We start from the raw sequence: 12,084 nt of genomic DNA, 5'->3' as shown, positions 1-12,084 counted from the left end.
TGTTTGTTTCAATATCTATGTTTGTGCATGTACAATGATTGATTAATTTATCTTAAGCTACTCAAATATAAATAACATACATTTTTTTAAACTAATTCAATCCGTAACTTAGATTTATTACACGTTACTGAAATGTTGGTTCCAGTTTAGTCTCAGACTGTAGCTTAGTCTCCTCAACCCTGGCAGTCATTCTGAATGCAGGTTACAGGTGAATAAACATTGGATATCCCCACTCTAGCTGGCTTGAAATTTGCAAGCCAGCATAGTGTGACATGCAGGCCTGATTTGGACTGAAAACCATTAGTTTCAGGTCACTGTATTAGGGTAAAACTAGGCCCTCCAAATAAGGCTCTATGAAATATGTATTGTCTTAAAAATAAAATTGGAATGATAACATATTTGCTTAGGACGTCACTTGATGAAAGCCACAGGACTGAAAATGAATGAACGCAACAACCATGTCTCTGTCACTAACAAATATAGTAATGGGTGGTAAACTCTACATTTCACTCGAAAGGCAAATATATGGGCGGCAGGTAGCCTAGTGGTTAGAGCATTGGACTAGTAACCAAAAGGTTGCTAGATCGAATCCCTGAGCTAACAATCTGTCGTTCTGCCCCTGAACAAGGCAATTAACCCACTGAAAGGCCATCATTGAAAATAAGAATTTATTCTTAACTGACTTGCCTAGTTAAATAAAGGTAAAAATAAATAAGGCTTTACACTAAGCAGTGTGGTAATTTAACACTGGAAAGTGTGGACCTGTATAGACTCTGGAACATTGTTAAATTGAACACTCTCTATTTTTATTTTTACTAGAAGGTGGGGGTGTTTTGTTGTTGGTAGTTTCATCATTGACAAATCAATCATGAGTGACTAAATATATTTCCTTGAATATGCAGAAAGTAGTAATAATCATGACTCGTGTTACCTTGTCTCTTAATACGTTACTGAAGAATCATCAGTGTTATTTAACTTGGAATTGAGTGGGTATATTTTTATTTGGAGACATATTGTGGTCACTGTGGTGTAAACACTTGTTAGTCTGGCATGCCTATTTCCACTGGACCCACACTGCAGCCCAATGCCCTGCACAATACCTGCCATTTATAGTGTCCACCTCCGTGTCATTGGTGGCAGAGCAGCACCTGGCATCTGATGAATCTGGTCCATGTCTGTAAGTACAAAGGTGAGGAACGACAAGGGAACTTTGATGTGAAGGAAGCAGATTACACTGTCTCTGTAAGTGCCTTTCAGTTGCTTTGATTTTACAGGGATGTTTAAAGCCATAATGTCATTAAGGCAGTATAATGTTTTTTAAGAGGATAATAAATCTATCAAACAACTATAATATTATCCAAGATATACAAAACATGTGGTGTAACATTTACAACAGTTACTGTAACTACACTGTCATGATGGCTCATATACAGCAAGCGGAACATTGAGATTAATAGGCCTACTTAGCCAATATCTTCTTTAAGTCATAATACAATCATATGAGAGGTACAAACATGAACACAGATATGGCACCATGTTAATATAGAGTGAATGTAAGTTGATGGACATCTCTCCATGTTTCTCACTCATACTTCCTCCCCACAGCGTCACAGGAGAGCTCATGTGGGGACCAATCATGTTCCAACATCAGTCTCGTGCTCTCCACCTTGTGGCCCTGAGCAGCATGACTATTTCTTCTGACTCCTGTAGTTGTAAATTGGGCATGAAAAGCAAACATGCGCTGAGTGCAGATGGCCAACTCAGAACTCACACAGCAAGTTCGGGTAGCTAAATATATGACCTGCTATTAATAGAGCCACTGACATATAGCACAAATAAACAGTTCAATATGTGCAGAAAAGGAGGTAGGATAAGGGTCAGAGCTTATCATTAGTAAGCATCCTGCTCTTATGGCATCCAACTGAAACAGCTGTGGAGCAAGACAGACAGATCTTGACCTAAAATTAAACTTTTGAGGCATAAACATCCTCAGAACTTTTATAGTGGAGGAAGATAACCAAAATATAACATTGGAAGTTAGAACAACTTTTTCCTACTAAATACATTTGCATTTTACCATAGGCTCTAGATACCATGGAAATATCCTAGATAAACAGATCAAGAATAATGTATATGTAAGTGTATTTTATTGAGAGGGTCAGATTTAGGGGAATATCTTCAGATGGGATAATGTGAAGCAGCAGGCAAATAGATAAACTGTTTCAACTTGTGTATAGGTAATGGGCACTTTTGAAGCCAACAGTGCATAAAAAGTTTGATTCATTCTTTTAATTTCTAACAACTCTTTATTCTTTGACAGTAGCCTAACATTATTGCCTGAACATTGTAGAACATTTAGGAGAGTTTTATAACTTGTCCCGGCGGAGGGGTTTAGAGTATAAAAATATACCCTTTCGGTGAAATTATGTTCCTGTGTTCTGCTTAAAATGAACCCACCATCCCCGGCAACTCTAAAACGAATTATCGATAATCAATATTAATTAACACCACTAAACTACCAAATTGGTGTTAAGCACGACCGTCCTTATCCAAACCCCTGACATGTCTCCCCAAACACCACTTTCATTCTATAGTCTATGGAATTTCTCACAAGTTTCAAACAGCAGTGTCAGTGTATCAACCGACTATATTAGCGCGTTTTCGTCTCTGTAATACTATTGGCTGGGTATGGACCAGAAGGCGGAGCATGGCGGTATACGCTATTTAAATTGCTCTGGCGAACTATTTGCGAACCACATTGTCAAGACCAGTCATTTTAGTGACATGAGGGACTGTCGGTTATCGCTGTCATCATAACAAGGCAACTACTTACAAACAGAAACAAACGGTTTAAAAAGTGTGGATACCAGAGAACATAACTTCTGGAATATAATTTAAACTGTCCGTTGATCCGGTCTACAAATGAGCAACTGGTAGGTTTAAAAACCTCTTTCTAGCAATTCGTATCAAACTTTTGGGGAAGTTGATGATGCTGAATGCATGACATGGAAGAATAATGGAGTCTATTACATAACTATTAGCCAACTCAATAGACTCCGTTTTATTTTATTTGATCTCTAGGCCTATTTGAAAAGCGTGGAACAGTGGCACTTGAATGGATGCGCGGCGCAGGAGAGTAGGGATACGGGCGATTTACACGACAAAGTCATATCCACTGTGGCTGATAGCTTGCAGAGAATATAACTGCTATTCATCATTGTTTATGAATTTAAATCATTTGATCAAACTATTTAAACCCAGCATAATACGTTTAAGTGCGATAAACATGTCATGTTTATGCGTGGGCTGATTCATGCATGTATGATGCAATAGGCTACACTTCTTGCAAATATATGCAATACAAACATTTTACATTTGCCATGCAATCATTGTAAGTCATAGGCCCTATATTATCAATGTAAACATATATGCTTGTAGGCCTACAGTTCTAACTTGTCTGAATTGAATGTTTGAAAGACGCAGTTGGTTCCCATTTTTTAGGCCGCACCTGTTCGTATTTGTAGATGGCATTTGCCTTATTTTGAGTGCCGCTTGGAGCCTGGCTGTAGATACATATTTTATTGTATGTTAAAATGGTAGTCGTAAATTAAACATTGTAAAATATATTTTTTTGTGTGTGTGGCTGCAGAAGTATAGTAGCACTGTAACAATTGCAAGACCATCCCTTAGGCACTCGTGAACAACTGTGCGCTGGCAGTAGGTCAGGGTTACCGTAAATTCTGTAAATTCTGTGTCTGCAGAGAAACTTCAACCATGACATTGTTTCCAGTGAATGTTGGCACTATATATAAATCTCTCAGATTAGGCCAGTCCATGAGTACTGTGATTCCGTTTGCCGCAGAGCATAATTATCCCACTGATCAAAAAGGGTCTGTAATAATAGAATAATAGACAGTTATACTTTTCCATTCTGTTACCATGGTCCCATAGAAACAGATAGGAATATCGCTGTTTAGAATCTATTGATCTTCCTAAAAGCAACACAAAATTAAGGATCCTGTCAAACCACAAAATCTAAATAAACAAAGGAAACAAAACAGCCTTATCTATTCAATTTCGACACTAAACTTCCTATTACTCAAGTACTGTGTAAACCAGACAATCAACCTAATTGATATTCATTGAGGAGAGGTTGTAATGCTGACTGACTTTGCATGTCATATTACTGATTACTGCCAACAATGCAAACTTCCCCAAATAATGCCCAAGTTTGATGAATGAGGTGCTCTTAACTCCACTCATCACCAACATGCTATTTGAGATCCAATTTAATACGATATTTTAGGACTAATTCTAGGAGCTGATACTGCAGATATCACACTTTAAAGATCGAATCCTTAATAGTGAAACGTCCACGTCCTTTTGTGATATTACAACAACAAAGAGGTTACTGCAAACAGTGAACAATATTTTTTCCCCTCAAACAGTCATTGCAAGTGTTATAGAACAGCAGCATTTTTATTTATTTGTTATTTTACCAGGTAAGTTGACTGAGAACACACTCTCATTTGCAGCAACGACCTGGGGAATAGTTACAGGGGAGAGGAGGGGGATGAATGAGCCAATTGTAAACTGGGGATTATTAGGTGACCATGATGGTTTGAGGGCCAGATTGGGAATTTAGCCAGGACACCTGGGTTAACACCCCTACTCTTGCGATAAGTGCCATGGGATCTTTAATGACCTCAGAGAGTCAAGACACCCATTTAACGTCCCATTCGAAAGACAGCACCCTACACAGGGCAGTTTCCCCAATCACTGCCCTGGGGTATTGGGATATTTTTTTAGACCAGAGGAAAGTGTGCCTCCTACTGGCCCTCCAACACCACTTCCAGCAGCATCTGGTATCCCATCCAGGACCTGACCAGGACCAGCCCTGCTTAGCTTCAGAAGCAAGCCAGCAGTGGTATGCTGCTGGATAAGCATATGTACTGCCATTTTTTTTCTTGATGCACAATGCCCCCCACCTCTGTTTCGTCAACAAAAACAATAACATCCATGGGGCGAACAGTGGTGCTGTTTCCCCTAGTGCGGATTCTATCTTTAAACTTACTTAGAAACATGAAAATAAATATCTGAAGTCAGTCTACACACTACAGAAACTTTTGTAAATTAACTAAAGAGAGACTGCAGTTTAATCATAGCTAATCATCTCTGATGTGTTTACTCTGAGTAAAAGTAATTATATTTGGGGATTTAAGTATTGCAAGGGAACACAAAGAAAATATATATTTTCCTGACGCACTCATGTTCCTTTTCATAATTGACTCTCATATCATAAAATCTCCCAAAAGTCTTTACTAAATTCAATACATTTCTTGTAAATGGAAAAACCCCTACCAAACAAAACAAAAGCGTTCACAATGTCCGTTGCAACCATGGCTAGGACATGTATAACAGAGCAGACACAGGCAGGAAGGGCTCTCTTTTAATGAGTGGTGTTACAGTAGTGCCAGAGTTAGAGCCCTCACAGGACAGCCATTTTGCTGCTGAGAGAAGATGAAGTCCCAGAGGACTCTGTGTCAACAAGTTACGTTGATGCCCTCAAATGCACACATGAGCCAGAGAAAGAGGGATACTGTGTACACTTTCATGTTCACATTTCCCCACTAATCAGGAAAGTTTCCACAAACATTTGTGTAGTCAAGTCACACAGCAAATGGAATAACTGTTATTTCTGTACCACTGACACCCCATTTAAAAACGCATCATTACTACCTGAAAACACCAAGCACCACTACACGGTGCCAAAAGCCCTGGTCTGCCCTAGAAAGCCTGTGTAAATTATGATAGCCGGAACAGCCAAACAATAAAAAATGTTGACGGCCATTTTGGCCTGTAAAATTTGTTTATTATGATCAAGTTCAATCCACACAGTTAATTATTAAAACGTTTGCTACAAATCAACATATTTAATTAAATGGTGATCCATTCTGACTACACTTGTTGTCACTCAGGATCACGTGCTGGCACAGACCAATCACAGACTGACAGGCTACGAGGAGGCTTGTGCCCTTATGCACACTCGTTGCACGTGCAACTCAGGGGTTGTGATGTGCTTTCCCGGTGAGAGCGCAGATTCAACGAGCCTGTCAAGTAGAGATGGAGGGGCTAACCAATGTCTATGGGACTTCCGTTATTGACGCCAACGTCATCTAGCAGCGTTGAGTTGACTCTCAGGCATGATGAAAACGATTACATCGACCATGATCCATTGTTAGTTACGGCCACTTTCTCCATGATCCTTAGCAATTTTTTTTGTTTTTGTTGGTGCCACTCAGCCCCATTCAGCAATATGGAGCACTTCAAATTCAAATACTTCCGGCTTCATGAGCCGTTGGGAGTTTTCAGTTGGAATGCATGGATGAAGTCAGCGCTATCGACATCTACTGGTTTTAATGGGTATGGTTGTGATTAGCAAGGTATGTGAAAATGGACATTAAGAATGCACCAGTGGGCAATGAGTCAGGAAGAGTGGTGCATGCACCGTGCAACGTGACAAACAGGCTGGTGTGGCCGTCTTCACGGTAGGGTTGTCACAGTAAAAGAATTGCGATACTCAGAGGTATCGTGGCAAGGAAAATGTTCTAATGATGGAAACGAGCAGCCTTATGTTGCCAACCAGAATCATGTTTATTTTCCAAGCTATAGCACACAATATGTTACCTACAGTAGGTTTCTTAAAGGACCAAAGAGTTTTATCCATGGAAAATTAGGTTTCGTAGTATCGCGATACTGTTATTGAGACAACCCTACTGTCGTGACAACCCTACTTCACAGAGTGGAAGTGACGGGTCTACTTGACAGGTGACGGGCCTACTGACAACCCTACTTCACAGAGTGGAAGTGACGGGCCTACTTGACAGGTGACGGGCCTACTGACAACCCTACTTCACAGAGTGGAAGTGACGGGCCTACTTGACAGGTGACGGGCCTACTGACAACCCTACTTCACAGAGTGGAAGTGACGGGCCTACTTGACAGGTGACGGGCCTACTGACAACCCTACTTCACAGAGTGGAAGTGACGGGCCTACTTGACAGGTGACGGGCCTACTGACAACCCTACTTCACAGAGTGGAAGTGACGGGCCTACTTGACAGGTGACGGGCCTACTGACAACCCTACTTCACAGAGTGGAAGTGACGGGCCTACTTGACAGGTGACGGGCCTACTGACAACCCTACTTCACAGAGTGGAAGTGACGGGCCTACTTGACAGGTGACGGGCCTACTGACAACCCTACTTCACAGAGTGGAAGTGACGGGCCTACTTGACAGGTGACGGGCCTACTGACAACCCTACTTCACAGAGTGGAAGTGACGGGCCTACTTGACAGGTGACGGGCCTACTGACAACCCTACTTCACAGAGTGGAAGTGACGGGCCTGCTTGTTAAGCAATATTAAACCAATCATTCATTTTCTGCTTTAACAAGACTGTTATTTCCTCTTCCATGTTGCAACAAAAGTGCTGGTAAATATAACATTTTGAAGGTACATGTGCATCCGACGATGATCAGTCATCAGTTAACAGTAACGGTAGGTCAAGAACTTGAAAAAAGTCCAAAGAATCCCATCCATGGGATCCCGTAGAAACACTGTAACCCACAATCCAACAAGAAATTATCTTGTCGACACTGAGGCCAACAAAAACAAGTATGCTTTGTGAATGACCATCAGTGGGACCTTACTCCTATTACTCTGTGACCTCTCTCAGTGGAGAGTGGAAAAGCCAGGATCGGGGTTGTGAATACGGTTGTTATTTTGTCATAACTGAATGAAATATTGTTGGCTTGAGGAGACGTACTTGTTCTTGCTCTTGGGTATACAGCATTTGATGGTATTCTCTGGCTGCACACACTACATGGTAATCGAATGGATAATTATATAATAATTCATGGCAGTTGGTGACTATTTCATGTACAGAGTTCAGATTGGAAGCTGTTACCATTAAATAAGGACATTGAATTCATATTGCTTTTATCATGACTCGTATCATTACTAACAGATTTTTACCTCTGTATCCGTTCTTTGACACCGTCAGTAAGTCTAACACCTTTCTCTCTCTCTTTTTCCCTCAGCATACGTCATTGCTGGGGTCCGGTCGCCCGATGAGAGAGCGCTGATCAACTCATCATCCTCAGCCCTGTGGATACCAGAGGCTGTCAAGGACCGAGAGAGAGAGAGGCTTTGTCTCCTCCTCCCTCCGTCCCTCTGTCCGCCTCACTTCACCACCCCATTTCCTGCTTGAGTTGGTCCCCCTTAGCGTTTCAAAACTGTTTCTCCAACGCTTTTTCCAAAAACTCAGACTGTTTTCCAAAGCAGAAGCAGCGCCACAGCCCTCCCACCAGAACGAGGTGATGGGAAGTGTGCGAGCCAACCGCTACAGCATAGTGTCAACCGAGGAGCACGGCATGAAGTTGGCCACTGTGGCAGTGCCCAACGGGTACGGCAAGGGCAAGGTGCACACGAGGCACCAGCCCCAGAGCCGCTTTGTCAAGAAGGACGGTCACTGCAACGTGCAGTTCATCAATGTCTCTGAGAAGGGCCAGCGTTATCTCGCCGACATCTTTACGACCTGTGTGGACATCCGCTGGCGGTGGATGTTCGTCATCTTCTGCCTGGCGTTCCTCCTGTCGTGGCTGTTCTTCGGCTGTGTCTTCTGGCTGGTCGCCATCTTCCATGGGGACCTGGAGAACGACGCCCAGAAGTGTGTCTCCAACGTTAGTAGTTTTACTGCAGCCTTCCTCTTCTCCATCGAGACCCAGACCACCATCGGCTATGGCTACCGCTACGTAACCGACGAGTGTCCTGTGGCGGTCTTCATGGTGGTCTTCCAGAGCATTGTGGGCTGCATCATTGATGCCTTCATCATCGGCGCCGTCATGGCCAAGATGGCCAAGCCCAAGAAGAGGAACGAGACGCTGGTGTTCAGCCACAACGCTACAGTGGCCATGAGGGACAACAAGCTGTGTCTAATGTGGCGCGTGGGGAACCTGAGGAAAAGCCACCTGGTGGAGGCCCACGTTCGGGCACAGCTCCTCAAGTCGCGCACCACTGCAGAGGGGGAGTTCATCCCTCTGGACCAAGTGGACATCGACGTGGGCTTCGACAGTGGAGTCGACCGTATCTTCCTGGTGTCCCCCATCACCATCGTCCACGAGATCAGCGAGGACAGCCCATTCTATGACATGAGCAAGCAACAGCTGGAGACGTCCGAGTTTGAGATCGTGGTGATCCTGGAGGGGATGGTGGAGGCCACGGCCATGACCACCCAGTGCCGCAGCTCCTACCTGGCCAGCGAGATCCTCTGGGGCCACCGCTTTGACCCGGTGCTCTTCGAGGAGAAGAGCTACTACAAGGTGGACTACTCTCGCTTTCATAAGACTTACGAGGTGCCCAGCACTCCGCTGTGCAGTGCCAGAGACCTGGCAGAGAAAAAATACATCCTGTCCAGCTCCAACTCCTTCTGTTACGAGAACGAGGTGGCGCTGACTAACAAAGAGGAGACGGACGAGGGGAACGGGGGTAGCGTGGGCCCAGACGTAACTCACACAGACAATATCTCAGACTCTGCACGTCACCAGGCCACTGTGCCACTAGAGCCCAGGCCCCTGAGGCGAGAATCTGAAATATAACTGTGCAGAGACTTCAAACCACCTCACAGAGAAGAAGTTTCTGATTCTAGAATCACGTCTTGTTGTTCCAAAAGGCACATTGAGCTGAGCTGGGCCTTGTGTAAAGGACAGATTCATGCGCGAAGGTACTGCTGTGGGAACGGGGTAGCCGGGGACTTGTATGTAATAGTTTCTTAAAACAATGTAATTGCATATTACAACAAAAACAGCACTATGAAATGTGCATAGATGAAGGAAAATGTTCTTGAAAAATGGTCCCCACAAGAAAATTAAAAGTATACATCTCTTTAGCATCTATATAATATTGGAAGGGATGTTAGATATAATGACTTGAAATTAGCAGACATGTCTCTGTGTATCTGTCCAGCAAATAATGAACAAGATGGTTTTAAGAACTATAGTTTTGATTTCTATTCACTGCCCTTAAGTTGAAAAGAAAAATGCTGCTATATGCAAATTCTCTACTTTCTCGTTTCAGAGGAACTGGGGAAAAACAAACAAAGATGTCCACCCACAGAGTAAGAGAGACATTTTGAAAGTTCTGCTCTTTCAGAGTGAAAACCAAATATGTTTTTATTTAGCTAATTTGCACTTTTTAATTGATCATGGGCAACCATCTCCAAAGTACTATAAAGTTATTTAATGTTTATCCAAACAATTAAGCTGTAATTCAGCCCTTTTTCTTTATAATGAGATTGGAATTTATCACCAATTTTCCAGTGAATGCACAACTGATTTTGGCTTTGACTAGAGCCTCATGTTGCAGTGAACTGGGCGATCTTTGAAGGCTTTAGTGAATTGCACCAAAGGAAATGTAGCTTTAACCTATTGGAGAAAATACTATGCAGCTGTTGTAAAGTAGCGGAACAAATCCTTAAAAAAAACAACAACTAAATTATCAATTTGATACCTTTTTATATGAACTGCTACTTCAATACAGTACTTATCCAAAGCAGATATTTGAACCTGTATGGACTTTTGTTATTTGAGCTGGTCTCATAACAGACATACAACATAACATACTGTACATGTAAGGGCCGTTCAATGCTGGTCAATTCAATAGAAACATGCCTGTTTTCTGTTTTGTGTGAAGGAAATGAGCAGGGTGGTATTAGTATTGAAATTTAGCATAACTGAATTAATGCCTACAAGACAAGGGGGAGTGAAAATGAGCATACAGATGTTCTGAAAAAGTGCTGCTATGTTGTTGCATTTTGTAGGGTTTGATAACAGATGAAGCCAAAGAGTATTATTATCATCATAATAATTGTTGAGTGTCTCATCCATTTGTTAATGGTAGAAGTAGAGCATTTTTCAAAAGTAAAAAAAAATGTAGAGGAAATATTTATTTTCCAACACTCCTTTTAGATGTGTTCACAGCACTTAATTGGAACTCATTCAGCATAAGACGTAATCAATCTCACTGTGATACAGTCATGATACGCAAAGTTATGATGAGAGGCTTTCAGTAAAGTGTTACCGTCATTTTCATATTCAAAGCCAAAGATCTAAGCCAGACTAGACTAGATCAGCAACATGTTTTAACAGTTTTTCTTAGGTTTTAGCACATGCTCAGAAAATAACTCAAGTGCAGTGTTACAATAGTTATTTTTCAGTAAAAGATATGTTTAAGCAAAACAACAAAACATCAGTTTCGTCTTAGTACTTAGGTCGTCCACAATTCTGCCATCACAAAAAGAGAATATCTTCTCCTAAATTCTCTTTAAATAAGGAGAGTATAAAATACAATGCAACTACCCCTCTATCATACCCTATCAATGTCTTTGCTGTTCATGAACGTGTACTTATATCCAGAGTATGCCTAAGGATTACCATGCCTTGATATCAAATATGATTTTATTTTTCATTTTAAGTTGTTTATTGTTTTACTTGGGTATCTTGGATTGGAAAACATGGTTTAAACTAAGCCAACAGTACTGTAACCTAGGCATATTAATAAGATATATTGAAAGCCTATAGAATTTGCATTACGGCAAATCTATCTCCTATTTCTTTGACTGAAGGCCATTCGGCTAAAATGTTCCCGTTCTTGTACATAGACCCCCTCCCTCCCTGTTGCAGTAATTTTGTATCAGAGTCTTCCAGTTTTACTGCAAAACAATGGAATGTAAAGATTTTATATTATTAATAATGTTATTATTGTTATTGTACATGCTATTATATTGTTACTTTTTTCAATAAAACCTCAATGAATGATCAAATGATGTTGTGTTCATTGCCATTGTAATAATGATTATAATAATTTAAGATATTGACATACAGTAACACAGTAAACCACCAATGATTTAAAGTTACCTAAAAATCTGTTATTGAGGTCACGTAAAAACAAAAGTATTATCTTCCATCAGGGAAATAATATGTTAAATATCTATCATCAGGCTTCTGGGGTTACTGTAGGATGTTG

At 41.4% G+C, this 12,084-nt stretch overlaps 1 protein-coding gene across 1 annotated transcript; it reads left to right on the top strand.

Moving 5' to 3' along the window:
• The first annotated feature begins 2,744 nt into the window (after positions 1-2,744).
• LOC110502797 (inward rectifier potassium channel 2) lies at positions 2,745-11,881 on the top strand. The gene is made up of 2 exons (XM_021581081.3): positions 2,745-2,933; positions 8,103-11,881. Exon 2 carries the CDS (start codon positions 8,382-8,384, stop codon positions 9,657-9,659), a length of 1,278 nt encoding a protein of 425 aa, XP_021436756.1. The 5' UTR covers positions 2,745-2,933; positions 8,103-8,381; the 3' UTR covers positions 9,660-11,881.
• The last annotated feature ends 203 nt before the right edge of the window (positions 11,882-12,084 follow it).

This window comes from Oncorhynchus mykiss, chromosome 23 (assembly GCF_057628025.1).
Source record: "Oncorhynchus mykiss isolate SJ-2025 chromosome 23, ASM5762802v1, whole genome shotgun sequence".
Lineage (NCBI taxonomy): Eukaryota > Metazoa > Chordata > Actinopteri > Salmoniformes > Salmonidae > Oncorhynchus > Oncorhynchus mykiss.
Note: the sequence above shows the minus strand (reverse complement) of the source record. Positions and strands in the feature narration are given on the sequence as shown.